This window comes from Suricata suricatta, chromosome 5 (genome assembly GCF_006229205.1).
Source record: "Suricata suricatta isolate VVHF042 chromosome 5, meerkat_22Aug2017_6uvM2_HiC, whole genome shotgun sequence".
NCBI lineage: Eukaryota > Metazoa > Chordata > Mammalia > Carnivora > Herpestidae > Suricata > Suricata suricatta.
This window is the reverse complement of record NC_043704.1, coordinates 126,288,656-126,310,569: the sequence shown is the minus strand read 5'-3', so window position 1 is coordinate 126,310,569 and position 21,914 is coordinate 126,288,656. Positions and strand designations below refer to the sequence as shown.

The window sequence follows — 21,914 nt, the reverse complement described above, 5'->3', positions numbered from 1 at the left end:
CCCAAGCAGGCTCCAAGCTGTTAGCACAGAGGCTAACACAGGGGCTCATCTCCTGATCCACAAGATCATGACCTCAGCTAAAATCAAGAGTGGGACCCTTAACAGACTGACCCACCCAGGCACCCCTTGTTGATCTTATATATTATATCATAAACCCTATTGGAACAGGGGTCATGTCTGTTTTTGCTCACTGTTAAATCCTTGGAGCCTCTACTAATAATTTATAAATAGAAGATGCTTTGTGAACTTTTCTTTGATTCATTCATTAATTATGGTGAACTTTTTTTGGTTCATTAATAAATTGGACACTGTTCTGGTACTTGAAATCTGATATGGAAATTTTATGTTGTGAATGTCAATCAGGAGCATGGTATTCATTAAATGTTATTGCTGCCATCCTCAGGGCACTAGCCTGACTTTGATTGATCTCCCTGGCCACGAGAGCTTGAGACTTCAATTCTTAGAGCGTTTTAAGGCTTCAGCCAGGTAAGTAGGATTTAGAGTGAACTTGCCTGAATCTATGTATCAAGGTCACCCATATTGCTCTGGTGGTATTTGGGAGGCAGTCTGGTGCCCTACAGGGGAAAGCATGGACCCTGGGGTCAACCATTTCTGGTTTGCAAGCCCACCTTTACTAGGATTTTATGAGGATTGTATGAGAACATTTGAAAGTGTTTCTCAAGAGTGTTCAGAAAGTGTTAACACTTACCATGTTAATAAAATTTTCATTTTTTTTTCATTTCCTTTGAGGACAAATCATAATTTTGTGTAGAACTATGAAAATCTGAAAAAGGAATTTTAAAGCTAGGTGAAATCCTAGAAGTTATTTAATTCTAACATTATATATTTCTGTTCCTAAATTACCCAAATTTCATGTCTCAAAATTACAAAATAATGTTTTCATATTTCTTTTAGTATTGTCCTGGTGTTACTCTTATTTCCTAAAATTCTTGTGCTGTATTTGAAGATGCTTTATTCTTGTTTTGCCTTTAACATAGGCAAGAACTTAAGAGGAAAATCAGTATACCACTTTTCATTCATTTTTTATACCACATTTCATTGATTTCAAGACATTTTAGTATCTATAAAATTAGAATGAATGCTATTTATGGTTGTTTGTGTCATAGTTTAATTGGCAATAGTTTTCCCTTTCATAGTTGTACCTGAAATAAGAATGTGTCTTTTAATTGATGGAATCTTAAGTTTGATGGAATAAGGTAGTTATTTCTTTCCTTATTTTTGAAGAGGTCTTAACTTTTATTTTGTTGTTTCTTCCTTGCCCACAAGATGGTGATGATGAGCAGTCTGTCACGGATGAGACTGTTGTGTGAATTAAAAAAAAATTACTTTTTAGAGCAGTTTTAGGTTTAGAGCAAAATTGAGCAAGAGATCCAGAGATTTCCTGTATTACACCATCGCCCTGCCCCCGACCAGCACATGCATATGCAGAGGCTTCCTTGTTATAAGCATTGTCTACCAGAGTGTTCATTTGTTACAATTGATGAAGATACACTGACATGTCATAATTGTTCTGAGTCTGTGTTCTTTTTCTGTTTATTTTTGTGTGAGAGAGAGCATGAATGAGCGTGCAAGCACATGAGTGGGAGAGGGGCAGAAAGAGAGGGAGTCACAGAATCTGAAGCAAGCTGCAGGCTCTGAGCTGTCAGCACAGAGCCTAACATGGGGCTCGAACCCACAGACCTTGAGATCATGACCTGAGCTGAAGTTGGATGTTTAATGGATTGAGCCACTCAGGTGCTCCTCTAACTCTGTGTTTTGCATTACAATTCACTCTTGGCATACATTCCATAGATTTGAACAAATGTATAATGACATGTATTCACCATTGATAGTATCATACAGAGTATGTTCACCGTCCTAAAAATCCTGTTATGCCAGTTTATCCCTCTTTGTCCCCTAATCCCTGAAAACTACTCATCTTTTTTATAGTCTCTATAGATTTGCCTTTTCTAGAATGTCACATAATTGGAATCATATAAGATGTAGCCTTTCAGAGTGGTTTTTTTACTTACTAATATGCATTCAAATTGCTTCCATGTTTTTTCATTGTGTGATAGCTCATTTCTTATTAATGCTGGGTAATATGTCATTGTCTGGATATAAACAGCTTATTTATCCATTCACCTGCCTAAAGATTTCTTGGCTGGTATAAACATTGTGTGCAAGTTTTTGTGTGGACATAAGTTTTTGGGTGAATTTCAATGAGTGCAACTGAAGAATTACATGGTAAGAGTATGTCTAGCCTTGTGAGAAATTACCAAACTGTCTTCCAGAGTGGGTGCACCATTTTACATTCTCACCAGTGATAAGCGAGAGTTCCTGTTGCTCTTCCTCCTGACCAGCAGTTAGTGTTGTCAGTGTTCTAGATTGCCGCTGTTCTAATACATGTGTAGTAATACCTAACTTGCTTCAAGTTGCATTTTCGTGATGAGGTTGATATGATGTGTAACATCTTTCCATCTTTGCTCTCTATAGATCTTGTTGGGTGAGGCATCTATAAAGTTCCTTGACCTATTTTTAAATGGGGTTGTTTGTCTCTTGTTGAGTTACAGGAGTTCATCATATATTTTGGATAACAGTCCTTTATCAGATCTGTCTTTTGCAAATACTTCCTCCCAGTGTGTGGCTCATTCTTTTGATGGTGATGTTTGCAGAGCAAAAATTTGTATGTTTAATAAAGTCCAGTTTATTGATTTTCTTTTTTCATGGATTGTGCCTTTAGAGTTATATCTAGAAAATCATTGCCAGACCCAAGATATCTAGGTTTTCTCCCGTGTTCTCTCTTAGGAGCTTATGCCTTTGTTGTTTACATTTAGGTATCCGATTTGAGTTAATTTTCCTGAAAAGTATATGGTTTCGATTTATTCTTTGTATGTATTCGTGTTTTTGCATGTGGATGTTTAGCTGTTCTAGCATCATTTGTTAAAAAGATTGTCTTTGTTCTGTTGTGCAGAGCTTACTTATAATAGGATTACATTCTGATAAATCCATAGTAAGTTGAAAATTGAAAATACACCTAATACACTTACCAAATATTATAGCTTAGCCTAGCCTACGTTGAATGTGTTCGAAACACCTATATTAGCCTACGGTTGGGCAAAATCATCTAACACAAAGTCTACAATAAAAGTGTTGAAAATCTTTATGTCACTTGTTGAATACTGTCCTTAAAGTGAAAACCAGACTGGTTCTGTGTATTGGTTGTTTACCGTTGCAGTCAAGTGCCTGACTGGGAGCTGTGGCTCGCTGGCTGCTGCCCAGTGTCACAAGAGACTGCATATTGCTAGCCCAGGAGAAGATTAAAATTCAAAATTTGAAGTCTGGTTTTTACTAAATGTGTATTGGTTTCACACCTTTGTAAAGAAAAAATTGTAAGTTCAAACCCTGTAAGTCAGGGACCATCTCTGTTACGACCCTATAGCTCTGACTGTATTAATGGACTTTGTTCTGTTGATCTGTTTTCACCAGGACCATGCTGTCTTGATTAACTAAAGTTTCATAGTAAGTTGAGCAGTGTCAGTCCTCCAGCTTTGTTCTTCATTATTATTTTGGCTCTTCTGGGTCTTTTGCTTTTCCATATAAACTATGGAATCTGTCAGTATCCATGGAATAAGTTCCTGAGGTTTTGCTTAGATTTAATTGTATCTGTAGATCAAGTTGGGAAGAACAGACATTTTGAAACTACTTAGTCTTCGTATCTGTGATTGTGGAGTGTCTCTGTTTATCTAGTTTCACTTTGATTCTCTTGATCGGTTTTGTAGTTTTCTTCATACGTATCTTGACATATTTTCTTGGATTTATACCAAAGTTTCATTTTGGGGGGATGATAATGTAAGTGGTATTGTGTTTTTAATATTTTGTTGTTGTTATTGTGATTGCTGTTTTTCACTGCTTTAAGATATGGAAGCTTCTCTCTAGAATGGGTTCATATTTCCTCATGTTGGGGGCCCTAGGGATTCATGGAGCCTGCCCCCCCCTTTTTTTGCCTTAGCCTCTTTATTTTAAAGAAAGGGAGGGTTTTTCTGACTCGATTGTGTGGTTCTTGCCCCATTTGTTTCTTGACATTTTACTTCTGATCTACTGTTACTCATATGAAAGAAGGGAATACTTGATAAGTATTAATTTTCTGAAAGATAATTTTTTATATTTATTTTTTAACTTACATCCAAGTTAGATAGCATATAGTGCAGCAGTGATTACAGGAGTAGATACTGTAATGCCCTTTACCGTTTAGCCCATCCCCCCTCCCACCGCCCCTTCAGCAACCGTGTTTGTTCTCTGTTTTTAAGGGTCTCTTATGTTTTGTCCCCCTCCCTGTTGTTATATTACTTGTGCTTCCCTTCCCTTATGTTCATCTGTTTTGTATCTTAAAGTCCTCATATGATTGAAGTCATATGATATTTGTCTTTCTGTGACTAATTTAGCTTAGTCTAATGCCGTCTGGATCCAACCATGTAGTTGCAGATGGCAAGATTTCGTTCATTTTGATTGCTGAGTAATACTCCATTGTATATATAAAGCAAATCTTCTTTATCCATTCATCCATCAATGGACATTTGGGCTCTTTCCATACTTTGGCTATTGTCAATAGTGCTGCTATAAACATTGGGGTGCATGTGCCCTTTTGAAACAGTACACTGGTTTCCCTTGGATATATACCTAGTAATGCAATTGCTGGGTCTTAGGGTAGTTGTATTTTTAATTTTTTAAGGAATCTCCATAGTGTTTTCCCAAGTGGCTGCACCAGTTTGCATTCCCACCAGCCTTGCAAAAGAGATCTTCTTTGCCCACATCCTCACCAACATCTGTTGTTTCTTGAGTAGTTAATGTTAGCCATTCTGACAGGTGTGAGGTGGTAGCTCATTGTGGTTTTGATTTGTATTTCTCTAATGATGAGTGACTTTGAACATTTTTTCACATGTTGGTTAGCTATCTGGATGTCTTCTTTGGAGAAGTGTCTATTCCTATCTTTTGCCCATTTCTTCACTGGATTATTTGTTTTTGGGTGTTGAGTTTGATAACTTCTTTATAGATTTTAGATACTAATCATTTATTTGATGTGTCATTTGCAAATATATCCTCCCATTCCATCAATTGTCTTTGAATTTTACTTATTGTTTCCTTTGCTGTGCAGAAGCTTTTTATTTTGATGAGATCCCAGTATTTCATTTTTGTTTTTGTTTCCCTGGCCTCTGGAGACGTGTTGAGTAAAATGCTGCTATGGCTAAGGTCAAAGAGGTTGTTGCCTGCTTTCTCCTCTAGGATTTTGATGGCTCCCTGTCTTACATTTAGGTCTTTCATCCATTTTGAGTTTATTTTTGTGTATGGTGTAAGAAAGTGGTCCAGGTTCATTTTTCTGCATGTCGCTGTTCATTTTTCCCAGAACCACTTGCTGAAGAGACTGTCTTCCTTCCATTGGATATTCTTTTCTGCTTTGTCAAAGATTAGTTGTCCATACATTTGTGGGTACATTTCTGGGTTCTCTATGCTGTTCCGTTGATCGGAGTGTCTGTTTTTGTGGCAGTACCATACTGTCTTGATGATGACAGCTTTGTAATACAGCCTGAAGTCCGGGATTGTGATGTGTCCAGCTTTGGTTTTCTTTTTCAAGACTGCTTTGGCTATTCAGGGTCTTTCTGGTTCCATACAAATTTTAGGATTGCTCGTTCTAGCTCTGTGAAGAATGCTGGTGTTAATTTTCATAGGGATTGTGTTGAATATGTAAATTGCTTTGGGTTATATTGACATTTAAACAGTATCTATTCTTCCTATCTGGAAGCATGGAATATTTTTCCTTTTTGTGTGTGTCTTCAGTTTCTTTCATAAGTTTCTGTAGTTTTCAGTGTATAGATTTTTCACTTCTTTGGTTAGATTTATTCTCAGGTATTTTATGGTTTTTGGTGCAGTTGTAAATTGGATCAATTTCTTGATTTCTCTGTTGTTTCATTATTGGTGTATAGGAATGTGACTGATTTCTGTGTGTTGATTTTATATCCTGTGACTTTGCAGAATTCATGGATCAGTTCTAGCAGTTTTTTGGTGGAATCTTTTGGGTTTTCCATATAGAGTATTATGTCATCTGTGAAGAGTGAAAGTTTGACTTCCTCCTGGCTGATTTGGATGTGTTTTATTTCTTTATGTTGTCTAGTTGCTGAGGCTAAGACTTCCAATACATGTTGAATAACAGTGGTGAGGGTAGACCTCCCTGTCCTGTTCCTGACCTTCAAGGGAAAGCTCTCAGTTTTTCCCCATTGAGGATGATATTAATGGTAGGTCTTTCATATATGGCTTTTATGATCTCGAGGTATGGTCCTTCTATCCCGACTTTCTTGAGCGTTTTTATCAAGAAAGCATGCTGCATTTTGTAAAATACTTTTCTCTGCATCTATTGCTAGAATGGTGGTTCTTGTCCTTTGTTTTATTCATGTGATTGTTTTGCAGATATTGAACCAGCCCTGAAGCCCAGATATAAATCCCACTTGGGGTCATGGTGAATAATTCTTTTCATGTATTGTTGGATCTGGTTGGCTAGTATCTTGTTAAGGATTTTTGCATCTATGTTCACTAGGGAAATTGGTCTGTAGTTCTCCTTTTTAGTGGGGTCTTTGTCTGGTTTTAGAATCAAAATAATAATGGCTTCATAGAAGTTTGGAAATTTTCCTTCCATTTCTTTCTTTCTTTTTTTTTTTTTTGGAACAGCATCAAGAGAATAGGTGTTAACTCCTGTGTAAATATTTGGTAGAATTCCCCTGGAAAGCCATCTGGCCCTGAACTCTTGTTTTTTGGGGAGATTTTGGATTACTAATTCTATTTCTTTACGGGTTATGGGTCTTTTCAAATTTTTGATTTCTTCTTGTTTCAGTTTTGGTAGTTGATAAGTTTCTAGGAATTCGTCCATTTCTTCCAGATTGCTCATTTTACTGGTGTATGATTGCTCATAATATTCTTATTTGTATATCTGCTGTGTTGGTTGTGATCTCTCCTCTTTAATTCTTGATTTTACTTCTTTGGATTCTTTCCTTATTCCTTTTCATCAGACTGGCTAGAGGTTTATCAATTTTGTTAATTCTCTAAAAGAATCAGCTTCTGGTTTCATTGACCTGTTCTACTGTTTTTGTGGTTTTGATAGCATTGATTTCTGCTCTAATCTTTATTATTTCCTGTCTTCTACTGGTTTGGGGTTTTATTTGCTATTTTTCCAGCTCTTTACGGTGTAAGGTTAGGTTGTGTATTTGAGACCTTTCTTCCTTATTTAGGAAGGCCTGGATTGTTATATACTTACCCCTTATGACCGCCTTTGCTGCATCCCAGAAGTTTTGGGCTGTGGTGTTACCATTTTCATTGGCTTCCATGAACTTTTCAATTTCCTCTTTAACTTCTTGGTTAGCCCATTCATTCTCTAATAGGATGGTCTTTAGTCTCCAAGTATTTGTTATCTTTCCACATTTTTTTCTTGTGGTTGATTTTGAGTTTCATAGCATTATGGTCCGAAAATATGCATGGTATGATCTCGATCTTTTTGTACTTGCTGAGGGCTGATTTGTCTTCCAGTATGTGATTTATTCTGGAGAATGTTCCATGAGCACTGGAGAAGAATGTGTATTCTGCTTTAGGATGGAATGTTCTGACTATATCTGTTAAGTCCATCTGGTCCAATGTGTCATTCAAAGCCATTGTTTCCTTGTTGATTTTCTGTTTAGATGATCTGTCCATTGCTCTAAGTGCAGTGTTGAAGTCCCTTCCTTAAGGTTATTATTATCAATGAGTTTCTTTGTTTGTGATTAATTGATTTATATATTTGGGTGCTGCTATGTTTGGCTCATAAATGTTTACAGTTGTTAGATCTTCTTGGTGGATAGACCCCTTAATTATGATATAATGCCTTTCTTCATCTCTTGTTAGAGTCTTTATTTTTGAGTCTAGATTGTCGAAGTATGGCTACTCTAGCTTTCTTTTGGCAACCATTAGCATCATAGATGGTTGTCCGTCCCATTACTTTCAATCTGAAGGTTGCTTTAGGTCGAAAATGGGTCTCTTGTAAACAGCATATAGATGGATCTTCTTTTCTTATCCATTTTGTTACCCTATGTCTTTTGATTGGAGCATTTAGACCATTGACATTTAGAGTGAGTACTGAAAGATAAGAATTTATTACCATTATGTTGCCTGTAGAGTTGGAGTTTCTGGTGTGTTTTCTGGTCTTTCTAGTCTTTGTTGGTTTTGGTCTTTTCTTTTTTCCGTGTCTTTTCTCCCTTCAGAGAATCCCCCTTAAAATTTCTTTCAGGGCTGGTTTAGTGGTAATGAACTCCTTTAATTTTTGTTTGGGAAACTTTTTATCTCTCTTCCTATTTTGAATGACAGCTTTGCTGGATAAAGAATTCTTGGCTGCATAGTTTTCCAATTCAGTATATTGAATATATTCAGCCACTTCTTTCTGGACTGCCAAGTTTCTATGGATAGATCTGCTGCAAACCTGATCTGTCTTCCCTTGTAGTTTAAGGACTTTTTTCCCCTTGCTGCTTTCATGATTCTTTCCTTGTCTGAGTATTTTGTGAATTTGACTATGATGTGCCTTGTTGATGGTTCATTTTTGTTGAGTCTAATGGAAGTCCTCTGTGCTTCCTGGATTTTGATGTCTGTTGTCTTTTCCTAGGTTAGGAAAAGTTTCTGCTATGATTTGCTCACATAAACCTTCTACCCCTTTTTCTCTCTTCATCTTCTGGGACCCCCTATTATTCTGATGTTACTCCTTTTTAATAAGTCACTGAGTTGTCTAATTCTTAAATCATGCTCTCTTGCCTTAGTCTCCCTCCTTTTTTCTGCTTCATTGTTTTCCTTAAATATTGCTGATTTGCTGCTCTGCTTCATCCTTCTTTACCGCCATGGCATCCATTCAAGATTGCAGCTGAGTTATAGTATTTTTTATTTAATCCTGACTAGCTTTTACTTCTTTTGTTTCTGCAGAAAGGGATTCTAATCTATTTTCAACCCCAGCTAGTATTATTATCATTCTAAATTTTGGTTTAGACATCTTGCCTGTATCTGTGTTAAGTCCCTGGTTGTCATTTCTTCCTTTCGGGGTGAATTCCTTCTTTCATCATTTTGAAGGAAAAAAAAGAGTTAATAAAATTTTTTAAAAATAATAAAAAACTTAAAAAAAACACAAAAATATCAAATTTTTGGTCTGGTTTAAAGGAGCGTGGCTGATTAGACTAAAAAGGTAAAGATAAGAAAAGAAAAAAGGAAAAAAAAAAACATTTGAAAATTTGAAAAAATTGACACAATAAAATAGAATAAAATGAAATGATGGAAGTAAAGTAGAATTTTAAAAAATTATAAAAAGGTAAAAAATATAGTAGAAAAAAAGCTTTTTAATAAAAGTGGAAAATAAAAATAAATTTTTCTGCTTTCAAGAATAAGAAAAGAAAAAACTTAAATAAATGGATCAGTGAACAGACAAATATGATTGAAATTACATAGTTTCCCCTAGAAGTCAAGCTTTGATGCCCTCTGTAGTCTGTAAACTAATCAGACAGAGTTGGGATCCTCTAGAGGGCAGGTGGCCGAGTTGGGTGGGGCTTAGTGTAATGACTCCGTTCTCCACTAGATGGCGCTGCTTAGTTCACTGGGGTGGATTGCTGTGTCATGTGTAGGCGCATGCACAGGGGAGTGAAAATGGTGTCACTCACCTAACCAGTCTCTAGTATCAGAGCTCTGTGCTCTCACCACTGGCAATCAAGCACCCCTCCTGTGTATCTGGCTTCTATACACTCCTTGCGTTTACACTGTCCATGACCAAGCTGTCAGGTGGCACCTCCCTCCTGAGTTTTATCTAAGATGGGGCTGTGTTTCCCAACCCCTCACTTCTGAGGGACTGTAGCTTTGACCCATTCTGACCCGGGTCTCAACGAGCAATGGCCAGGTGCCCACCCACCCCCAGGAATGTTTGTGAGATTGTGCTGCCGCCAATGAGCCAATGACCGGAGACTACGGCTGGGTCATTGACACAATCATGTAGCAGCAGAGTTTCAGGGATTATGATAAATCACAGCACACATCTGGCACCAGGCTTCCTCCTTTACCTCCTTGTTCCAACACCAACAAATGTGGTGGTTCTCTGGGGTCTGCTGGGACCTTTGCCTGTAGGGAAGCCGCATAGACTCTACCAAATGTCCTCCCATTAGGGGAACCACCTCTACCTATGTGGCCCAAGAATCCCTCGGAATTCACCCTCTGCTCCTGGGGATTCACCCTTCCCACCAGAACACCACCAGGTATCAAGCTGTGGAGTTTCAGACTCTGCGCTCCCACTGTTATAGAGTCTTAATGTAATTTAAACTCCCTCTCCTCTCCTTTCTCCCTTTTTCTGTTCAGTCCCTGCGTACTCTTTCTTTTCGCTCCAGCTGCTTTTGCGGGGGTGCGGGGTGCTTTCCCATAGTCTCATCCCGTCTCCATCCTCTCTCCACAAGCAGTAACAGCTCCCTGCCCTCTGCAGCCTCTCTCCTCCAGTTTACCTCTCCACACCACGTACCTGCCGAATTCTGTGGTTCAAGTTGTGCACATTGTGTTAATCCTCAAATCAGTTTTCAAGGTTTGCAAGATGGTTTAGTGTTGATCTGGCTGAGGATGAGACATGCAAAAAAACCTTCGATGCTGTTGAGCCATCTTGGCCCCTCCCTCGAGGGCCTCCCTTTTTCTGCTTGATAATCTTCACCAGGAAAGAATGTAAATTCATACCCATGCTATCTGTGCAGCACAGAAGGCCTGATATTTCAATTCATCCTGGAGTATTTTCCCACACCAGCCTCCACTAGACTGCTTCTAAGTTCTAGGCTTTGTGCAAGGTGTTCGGTTCCAGCTCCCCACCTGCATGCTGTCCATTGCTCCTTTCCAGCTATCCTTGAGTATTCCAACACTGGTCCCTACGGTCTGTTATCTGCTATTTTTCCTGGACTGTTTTTGCTTAAGCTTTGCTACCTCTTTATTGCTAGCAAGTGAGGATTCTCACTGTTGCTGCCTTAGGTTGGGCCCTACCTGGTCACTCTGATTGTAGTTTGATTACTGTCTTAGATATATCTGTCTTCCATTAGGCACCAATATTATTTTTTTTAATGTTCTGTTTATTTTTGAGAGAGACACAGAGAGAGAGAGACACAGCAGGGGAGGGTCAGAGAGAGAGGGAGACACAATCTGAAGAGCTCTAGGTCCTGAGCTGTCAGCACAGAGCCTGACATGGGGCTCAGACACACAGACTGCAAGATCATGACCTAAGCCAAAGTCAGAGGCTTAACCTGAGCCACCCAGGTGCCCCAGCGCCAATATTCCTTGTAACAAAAAAGCATAAACTCTAGCTCAGTGTGTCTTTCTCCTTTACTGCCTGGTGTTCCCCCTCCCCTTTCCTTCCTTGAGTTCTCTAGGCCATGCTATTCCATTCCTTTGTGCTCTATACACACTGCTTTCCAGACTGTGTCTCACTAAAATTCAGCTCAGCTATTAACGTTTTCATGTATATATAATTATATATATAACAATTAATATGATAATTATGTTAATATATATATTAAGAGAGCACACAGGGGAGATCAGGGGTGAGGGGCGGGGGAGAGAAATCTAAGCGGGTTCTATGCTGTCAACATGTAAACTATCAATGGTGCTTGATCTCACAAATTGTGAGATCATGACCTGAGCCAAGATCAAGAATCTGATGCTTAAATGACTGAGCCACCCAGGCACCCATCCAGGCACTGATCTTTTTAGATCAGTCATTGATACATAGTAACACTTGGTAGTCCTTTGTTTTTGTTTTATTGCATTTTTATAAAACTCTATGAAAAATAGTATTTTAGGCCGTTCAGTCACCAGAAGTACACACAGTTATCAAAAATGCACACATCTCGCTTGGTGTCTTGTCAGTAGTCCTTTTTTAATTATTTGTGGGGTGTGATTACATGTGTGCACACTTGCATGTGAGTCTGCTGTGTGTTATTAGGATTGAGCTGGATGAGATTAAGGATACAGTTTTTCAATACACTGCTGCCCTGTGGCATGCTCACATGCTGCTTGTTCTTTCCGCCCCCCAGGGCTGTTGTGTTTGTTGTGGACAGCGCCGCCTTCCAGCGAGAGGTGAAAGATGTGGCAGAGTTTCTGTATCAAGTCCTCACTGACAGTATGAGTCTGAAGAACACACCATCGTTCTTAATCGCCTGCAATAAGCAAGGTGCCATCATGTTTTCCAGCAATCATAATTGAGATTTTTTCTGGAATTGCTGCTAAGACTTAATACAGTTATCTGTGATGGTTATTGAGAGAGCCAATTGTAATTAACCGTGAAGAATTTTAAATCTTAAAATTGTTTATACACCTACATTTTCATTAGTCTTACCATACAAAGGAGGGACTATGATTAGTTTTTCTTTGATACAGTGTTTTGCATTTTTTAAAATTATAAATCATTTTACTTTATTTACCAAGTTATTTTGTCAGATTGACAGTATGTCGATGAAAAACAGTTGCACAGGGCCAGGGCGGAGCCTCTCCTTTCAAACGAGTTTACCTTCCAGCATATTTCATGAAGGGGAGTTTGCAGAAATGGTTTTTCTTTAACCTCATGGCCATTAAAAACTTCTTATCACACCCAATAAAACTAGGCTTCAGTTTCATTACTCTAAAATAAGATAAACTAGTTGATTTTATGGTCCTCTTTGAGATTAAAATTCTGATTCTATAAAGAGCCCATTGCATTTCTCAGTGATCAGGTAGTAATAATCCTAACAATGCATAATCAGGAATCCGTCTTAGGATCATTACCTGACCCATTTTTTCTGTTTAATATAAGGAGAGAAGGTAGTATTTATTCAGCTTCTGGTGTGCTCCAAGCCAGCGTTTATCTCTTACCAAGGTGCACACTATTTTAGTATCAGCTGGAAATGTGCTTAGTTTACTTTTATATGACAGGTAGGGTATTTCTGTTAAGCAGGAAGGCTCTTGTTATAGGCAGCAAGCTGGTAGGTTTTCTTTCTTTGACACTGGCTGGACTTTTATGTATATTAATTTAAAGATGTAGAAAACTTTCAGGAAAGACCTAGTCAATTTTAGAGTCACAAGCTTAATACATTTGTAACATTATTATAGGAAAACCCATGCATGCAAATATAAAGCTTACTTTGATAGTGAAGCTACTAATGGTAAAAAGCTGTTTTAAAAAAAAAAAAAAAAGGAAAAGAAACTTAGTGGTTTAAATAGGAATTTTCCATATGTGCAAGAAGTTTTGGGAAAAGACTCTTTCTGATTTAAACTATAACAATGTCTTTATTTCTGTACAGACATTGCAATGGCAAAATCTGCAAAGTTAATTCAGCAGCAGCTTGAGAAAGAACTGTAAGTATGAATAAGTCATATTAGTTAATGTATATCTTAACACTTAGGAAGTACGATACTCTTAAAGTCTCTGGTTGTGTATGATTGTTATAGTCTGACGAATAGTGTGAAATATATTTGTTAAATAATTGATGAAAGAATAACAATTTTAAAAAGCGTCAATAGGATGTTCATGGATACTTTAAACATTCATGGATAGAAGATCTCAGGTTTTTTGACACCATAAACTCAATTTATTTTCTCAATGTTTCTAGTTCATTTATTGTAGATATGGAAGGTTTTAGACACTACAAAATTTGAAAGCCTTGGAAATTTTTGTTGTCAGAATAAGAAAGGAACACTGGAATGAATTTAAAAATCTGTGATACTATATTTTCTCGCTTATTTTATTGTTTTCAAGCCACTTGGCAATATTATTTAGCTTGATTTTGATGTTTAAACGTTGGTAAATTGAGCTATAACCTCTTGAATTTTAAGGAATGTAGCATGTCTGTACTCTGCCAGTTTGTAAGAGCTAGCTACCAGCTTTCTTGCCCAGGAGGTAACATCAGCCTTATAATGAAGCAAGTTATGTTTTCTTATTGCTATTGTGGAAGGACTTTTTTTCTTTCAAATGTTTGTTTGTTTTGAGAGAGAGAGAGAGAGAAAGAGAGTTGTAGAGGGGCAGAGAGAGAATCCCAAGCAGGCTCTCTCTGCTTTCAGTGCAGAGCCCAATGCAGGGCTTGATCCCATGGTTCATGAGATCATGACCTGAGCCGAGGTTAAGAGATGGACGCCCAACCACCTGAGCCACCCAGGCACCTCAGGATTTTTTTTTTTTTTTAATAAAGAAAAGAACCTAATGAGGAAAAATTGCATAATTTCAACTTTGAGCACATTTTTTTCTCCCTAGGATTTACTTATTACTCATTTATTCATGTAACAAGCACTTACAATCCATCTAGTATGTGGCAAACCCTGCATTTAGAATGTGGCTCTGGGGGAAAATACGACCCTCTACTCAGGAGCTTAGGGTTAACAGAGTGCTGCTCTGGGTGTGCAAACAAGGAATAGTTTTACATTTATGTATGTATGTATTTTATTATTATTATTTTTAGTTTTACATTTTTAAAGGGCAGGCAAAAAAAAAAAATAAAAGTAGAAAAATACGTGACAGAGACTAAATGTCACCCACAAGCCCAAAACATTTACTGTATGGTTCTTTACAGAAAAATTTTACCAGGCTTAGTGTACCATTTTCTGTGGTTTCTTCCTTTTTTTTTTCTTTTAACTGAAAATGATAGATTTAATTCCATATGCTTTAAATTTTTAAATATATAATGAGCAAAGTTAGCTCTTCAAGCAGATTTATCAAAGACCTCATGCCTTCAAGTTGATTATCAAAAGATTTTTAAACCTCTTAATGGAAGTGTAAATGATACTTAGAAAGCTGTGCATATTTAATATATACAACTCCATGGATTTGGGGATAAATATCCACCTTTGATACCATCACCACCATTGAGGCCATTAAAATATCCATTGCTTCCCAAAGTTTCCTCTTGCTCCCTTAATTTGTGTGTGGGAGGGAGGTTCTCGAGAATATTTAAGATCTCCTGGTGGCAGATTTTCAGAGTATAAGGCAATATTGTTAGCAGTTGATACTATGCCGTATAGTAGATTTCTAGCACATGCTAGAAATGCTCTCTCTCTCCCCCTCTCCCTCCCCCTCCCCCTCCCCCTCTCCGTCCCTTGTTCACTTGTGTTCTGTCTCTCAAAAAAATTTTTTTATTAAAAAACAAAAAGTGTGGTAGAATTCACCAGTGAAATTGTCCAGTCCTGGGCTTTTTCTTGTGGCTTTTGATTACTGATTCAGTCAATCTCCTTACTCATTATTGGTCTGTTCAGATGTTCTATTTTTTGATGATTCCATTTTGATATGTTGTGTGTTTCTAAGAATTTATTTCTTCTAGGTTGTCTACTTTGTTAATAGTAGTCTTATCCTTTGTATTTCTGTAGTATAAGCTAGCCCTTTGATTTCTGATTTTATTAATTTTAGTCTTTTTCCTCCTTGTTAAGAGTTTGTCAGCTTTTTTCTTTCAAAAATCCAATGCTCCTTTCATTGATATTTTTTATTGTTTTCTAGTCTGTATTTCATTTATCTATGCTCTGATTTTAATTTTTTCCTTCCTTCTGCTAACTTGGGGATTGGTTTGTTCTTTTTCTAGTTCCTGGAGGTATCAAGTTATGTTTTTCTGAGATCTTTCTTTTTTCTTAGAGTAGATGTTTATTGCTACAGACTTCCCTCTTAGAACTGCCTTTGCTGCATTTTGTAAGTTTTGGTGTGTTGGGTTTCCATTTTTATTTGTTTCAGTATTTTTTTTTATTTGCCTTGACCTATTAGTTATTCAAAAATGTGTTATTACTCCCCACATATTTGTGAATTTTCAAATTTTCCACCTATTATTGATTTCTAGGTTCATACCATTGTCCTCAGAACGATACTTGATGTGATTTCAGTCTTCTTAAGTTTGTTGACTTGTTTTGTGGCCTAACATGTTATCTATCCTGGAGACTGTTAGGTGTACACTTAAAAAGAATGCATTCTGCAGTTGTAGGATGGAATGTTCTCTATTTGTTATATTTGGTATATAGTCTTGTTCAGATATGCTGTTTTCTTACTGATTTTCTGTCTGGGTGATCTGTTCATTGTTGGAAACGTGGTATTGAAGTCCCCTGCTATCATTGCATTGCTATCTATTTCTCCCTTTAGTTCTGTTAACCTGCTTTATGTATTTAGATTCTCTGATGTGAGGTGCTTGCATGGTTACAATTATTATATCCTCTTGATGAACTGATTCCTTTATTATTATGCAGTGACCTTCTTTGTCTCTTGTGACAGTTTTTCACTTAAAGTCTGTTTTGTTTAAATAAGTCTATCCAGTCCTGCTCTTTTGGTTACCATTTGCATGGAATATCTTTCTCTGTCCTTTGACATAGAACCTTAAACCTCTGTAATCTGGAGACAGAATATAGTTCAATCTTGTTTTCTTAATCCATTCATCCTCTCTGTTTTGATTAAAGAATTTAAGCTAGGTAAGGATTTACTCTGTTTTGTTTTCTGTTTTATAATTCCTTTGTCCTATTCTTCTCTTTGTAATTTAATGATTTGTTTGTGGTGCCATGCTTTCTTTTTATTTTGTGCTTCTTCTATAATCAAATTGACAAAAGTCAAAGAGAATTTTGAAAATGAGAGAAAAGCCACTTGTCACAAACAAGGGAAACCCCACAAGACTAAATTTCTTAATCTTAGCTTATACTTTGTATGCCATTAGGGAGTGGAGTTATATATTCAGCTTAACAATAACCCACAACCCTCTGACCAACTAGGGAGTGGAATCATATATTCAAAGTGCTGAAAAAAAACTGCCACCAAGAATATTGTACCCAGCAAAGCTGTCCATCAGACATGAAGGAGAGAGAACAAATTTCTCTTTGTTTAATCTGTTTGGGGTTCTTTGGGCTTAATAGATCTGGATGTGCATTTCCCTTTGTCGATTGGGGTTTTTCTTTATTATTTCTTTGAATAAGCTTTCTGGTTCTTTGTCTTATTCTGCTCCTTTTGGGACTACCATAATGGATGTTTTTGGTTTCTTTAATGATGTCTTATAAGTTATATAAGCTCTCTTTTTTTTAATGTTTACTTTTGTGAGAGAAACAGAGTGCAAGCAGGGGAGGAGCAAGAGAGCAAGGGATACACAGAATCCAAAGCAGGCTCCAGTCTCTGGAGCTGTCTGCACAGAGCTCATCCTGGGGCTCGAACCCATGAACCGTGAGATCATAACCTGAGCCAAAGTCAGACGCTTAACTGAGCCACCGAAGTGCCCCTGTATAGACTCTCTTTACTCTTTTTTTTTCTTTTTCTTTTTGTTCTTCTCATTGGGTAACTTCAAATTACCTGCCTTTAAGCACTCTGATTCTTTCATCTGCTTCGGTAAGTCTGCTGTTAAGGATCTCAGAGTTTTTCACCTTGGTCATTGTGTTATTTAGCTCCAGAATATCCTAAAAAAGTTTTATAGTTTCTTTCTGTTGAATTTTTTTTTTATGTAGGCTCCATGCTTAATATGGGGCTTGAACTCCCCATCCTGAGATCAAGAGACCTATATTCTACCAACTGAGCCAGCCATGTGCCCTGAACTTCTCATTTTTATTCATATATTGTTTTTCTCATTTTTTTGAATTGTCTTTTTTTTTTTAATAGCTCAGTGAACTCTCAAAGGATTATTTTGTGTTCTTTGTCAAGTAGTTCATAGATCTCCATTTCTTTAAGGTCAGTTATTGGTGCTTTTTTTGTTCCCTTGATGGGCTTGCTGTCGGAGTCCTTGGGCAGGCTAGGTCCATGGGTAGGTGGGCCTACTGCCTGGGTCCCTGGAAGCGGGCCTGGCACCAGAGTCCACTCGGTCAGCCTAGAACCTGAATCTCTCCTGTCTGGCCAGTGCCTGGGTCTACTGGGCAGGCCTGGTGCTGGGGTCCATTGGGGTGGTCCTGTGGCTGGGTCCACAGGAGCGGGCTGGGGCCGTAGGGACCTGCCTGGTGCTGGGTTTCCTGGGATAGTGAGTGCTCACTTCCCTGTCCTTCCCACAAGTGAAGTGTATCTCTTCATGTTGCAGAAGTGATGTGGGTAACATGAAACTCTTTCCTACTCTCTTCAGTGCATCTTTTCTTATTTCTATGGAACACACCCAGGTCCTGTGATCTTTGACCTGGATCCCGTATCTCTCGTGTGTAGGTAGTTATCCAAGGGGATGGTTCTGGGAGAAGACTTGTGCTGGAAACTGCTATTCTGCCACCTTGCAGACATCACTGTTGGTGGCTTGTGTCCCTTCTGAAATTGCACATTTTTCATTTCTTCCCTTACTCGTGATGCTCTCTCTCTTGAGACTGTAAATTTCTTGTTAGAATTAGGAAATTGGAATAGTTAGATGGTTTGGTTTTTCTAGAAATTCTTCAGTTGTTGGTAATTGGGGGGGAAAGTGATTATAATATTTGTGTATTCATTTTTTTCTTTTTAGCAGTATAGTCCCAAGTCTTCCAGTGTTCAAAACCCATATTTCCTGTAGTTCATTTGCTTTTCACTCTAAAGAGGCATAGAAAAGCAATACAGAAGAAAATGCTGTATTATAAAGTAGTGAAGCAAAATGTTAAAATTTAGGAAGGTTAACATCAGTTAAATTAGTCTGATTTTATTTTTAAAGTTTATTTATTTTTGTTAGTAATCTCTGCACCTAATGTGGGGCTCGAACTCATAACCCTGATATCAAGAGTTGTACGCTCTTCTGACTGAGCCAGAAGGATGCCCCAGGAGTCTGACTTTAGATTAATCCTGTTTGTGAAAATTGGGCCCTATCAGCTTTGAAGTATTTCATAGTCTTATGGATAACAAGGTTAACTGTGTTCATGTAGCTTTATGGCATGTTATGTTTGGCCTTTTTTCCTTTAAAAAAAAATTTTTTTTTAAAGATCTTTTTTTTTTGTAAGTTTATTTACAAAGTGGGAGAAGTAGACTAATGAGCATTGCTGTGCACTCTTTTTGCAGGCCAGCAGGTGGCAGCAGTAAGACAGCTTAAATTGGGAAGGTTTTAGTTGGAGAATAGGGATTGGGCCCAAACTGGATATGAAGAGTCTGGACCTCGTGGATTTCTAAGCACTGTATCCACATAGACTCGTGATAAATACACATACTGCATCTACCCACACTTAACTTTCAGAGACTTCGGTGATTGTAACACAGCATGTATTTAAAAAGTATGTTCAGAGCGCCTGGGTGGCAGAGTCGTTTGAGCATCTGGCTCTTGATTTTATTTATAGATGTCTAAAAAGGGCATCATGCAGGAGGTCCCGGTGGAGGCAGGTAGGCGGGCACTGGTGTGGCGGGGACGTTACTGACCTGCTCCTCTTCAGGCCAAGTCAGGCTGGACCTGCATCTCTCCTGACTGAGAGCAGTCTGAATGCAAAGGGTTATTCAACAGTCTTCATAGCATAATTGACAGTTTTATGATTAAGCATTTAAAGGAGTGCCGAAATATTTAGGAAACAATGTGGTTTCCTAAAGGCCTTTAATCGCTGTATAAAAGTTACTCGCTTCTTCCTGACTCATTTTTCTTTTGTGTGACAGCAACACTTTACGAGTCACCCGTTCTGCTGCCCCCAGCACACTGGACAGCTCCAGTCCTGCCCCTGTTCAGCTGGGAAAGAAAGGCAAGGAATTCGAGTTCTCACAGTTGCCGCTCAAGGTGGAGTTCCTGGAGTGCAGTGCCAAGGGCGGAAGAGGGGACACTGGCTCTGCGGATATCCGGGACCTGGAGAAGTGGCTGGCTAAGATCGCCTGAGGGCAGGGCCGCAGCGCAGGCCGGTGGAATCTGTATATGTGTGGCGGATAGTTTTGGAAAAGGGTGTGGTAGCCTGGAGTTGATAAGGGGTACAGAATGTAACAAATTTTCTTGTTCTGGAAACAAATTAATGTTAAAGGTAACTTGGAATTGTTATTTTTAAGTTTAGTTCTCCCTCAGTGCTTTCTTTTCATTTACTTGTGCGTCTTCCCTTTGTTAAGGTGTTGTCCCCTTAACATATGCTTGACATGAGGTCAAGAAGCTATTAGCATGAGAATATGACTACCATCCGAAAATGTCTTACCCACAACCTCTGTGCTTTAGTCCCTTTTCCTGAAAACAAACCTGTGTATGGAACCAGTTGGTTTCCATTTGTCCTTGGCATTCATGGGCAGTACATCACCTGGTCCTTTGTGAATTCTCAGACGTGTGAGTGTAGTTTTCAAGGTGGCCTCCTGACCTATGAAGACAGGTAGAAAACAGCAAGGCTGTGGTGACAGTGGGTCTGTTCTTCATCAGCTTGTGACTTGTCCACACTCCAGCCCACATAGCGCTTAGGTTTCAAAACCATGCCCTGATCCCTTGGAGTCATTCCCAGATGACAGAACTGTAAATGCTAAATCCCCAGTGCCAAGGGTCTCGTGTGTTCTGGTGGTTTCCCTTAATTGAGGAGTCTGGATGGCTGAGGGTTCCTGGGATGTGTTCGTGTTCTCTTTGACCAGCCCTTGTTTTTACTCAGAGCTAGAATGCTGTGGAACACACGTGAATGACAAAAGTTCTCCATGTTTTTTAAAAGTGCATATTCGCTGCTGGTTAAAAGTTGGCCTCTTCAAAGTGATGTTCTTTGTTGTCTTCTTGAATGTTGGCTTTTTTAGTGGCTTTTATAAATTATTAACGTGTTTCTTGGCAAATAAAACAATCTGGCTCCAAGCATGAAGCGGAATGGTACCGTGAGCGCAGACGGGAGCGGGTGTCAGGTAGGGTGCGGGCCTGGCTCCACATCTCCAGGGCCCGCAGACTGCATGTACACAGCCACAAAGTGTTGTCCCTCCCTCACACGCTCAGGGACAGGCTCAGCTAAAGCTTCAGAGGAGATCAGAGTGGTTGTGGGTTAAGTGAGAAGTTAATCCCAGACAAGTGTGGTCCTAGCGTGACTAGGGTGTGGGTGCTCTGCAGGCACGCAGCCCGGGCACCACCTTGGCCGGGAGGGGTCAGAGGAGTCTGTAGGAACTCGGGGCTGGTGACATCCCCGTGCGGGTGGCCCCCGCAGCGCTACAGCCCAAGCCTGTGGCTGCTGGCGCGGCTTCCTTCGGGTGAGACTGCAGCTCCACTCTGCCCTCAACCCTGTTCCCTCACCTCGCTGCTCGTGTATGGAGGAAGTGCAGCCTGACGTGGGGAAGACATCGGACCTTGACCCTGGCAGAGTTATTGCCCTAAAGCCTCAGTGCTGCTGGTGCTTTCTGTCCTTTGGATTCTTGGTTTTTGTCCTTATTAGCCAGCAGTGATTTAAGGAAATAGGTAAGAGTAATGAACCAGAAATCAAAAAGGGTTGTGATAAATGTGACATGTTTGCATAATCATAGGTGCTTGTGTGAATAAAAATCAATGGCTTGACGCTTCTGTTAAGAGGCATATAATCTCGCAGTTTTGCTTCTTTGTTTCTGGTAAATAAATTGTTACACTGTATTGGAGGAGACAGTACACCAGGAAAGGGACAAGGGGAGCGAAGTTGAATCGTCTTCATGGCTGGAAGATGATCTCCTGAAAAAGTAATGTCGCACCTCAAACGTGGATTCTCAGATGCTGGTGTGCATCCGAATCCTCCGTGCTGCCTGTTGGCCCTTCTGAGGCTCCTGCTCCTAGACATTCAATTCAGCGTCCCATCTGGTGAGGTGTATGGAATCCGCATGCTGAATGTGTGCTTTACCAGGTACGTGGGCTCCCAGGAACACCCTCAGAAGGCATCTGCCCCGGAGTGTCCCATGCGTCTTCCGTAGGTTTGGTTGTTAAGTCCTTTGGGCTACGGGCCCGGTTTGGTTCTTCTAACGGGATGAAGTAAAAGCACTCATCCTGCTTCCTGCTCCTGCGCCGCAGTCGTCCATTCTTGTGCAGTTGGGCCAGGATGAGATCACATGTGCTCGCTGTTGG

At 39.1% G+C, this 21,914-nt stretch overlaps 1 protein-coding gene across 1 annotated transcript in view; it reads left to right on the top strand.

Annotated features, from left to right (window-relative positions):
- LOC115291261 (serotransferrin-like) overlaps positions 1-20,696 on the top strand; it is a 48,807-nt gene extending 28,111 nt beyond the window's left edge. Inside the window, exons 16-19 of the mRNA XM_029938767.1 lie at positions 404-486; positions 12,102-12,238; positions 13,344-13,398; positions 19,553-20,696. Coding sequence (XP_029794627.1) covers positions 404-486; positions 12,102-12,238; positions 13,344-13,398; positions 19,553-19,766 — 489 coding nt within the window. The 3' untranslated portion in view covers positions 19,767-20,696. The remainder of the gene's footprint in view (positions 1-403; positions 487-12,101; positions 12,239-13,343; positions 13,399-19,552) is intronic.
- The last annotated feature ends 1,218 nt before the right edge of the window (positions 20,697-21,914 follow it).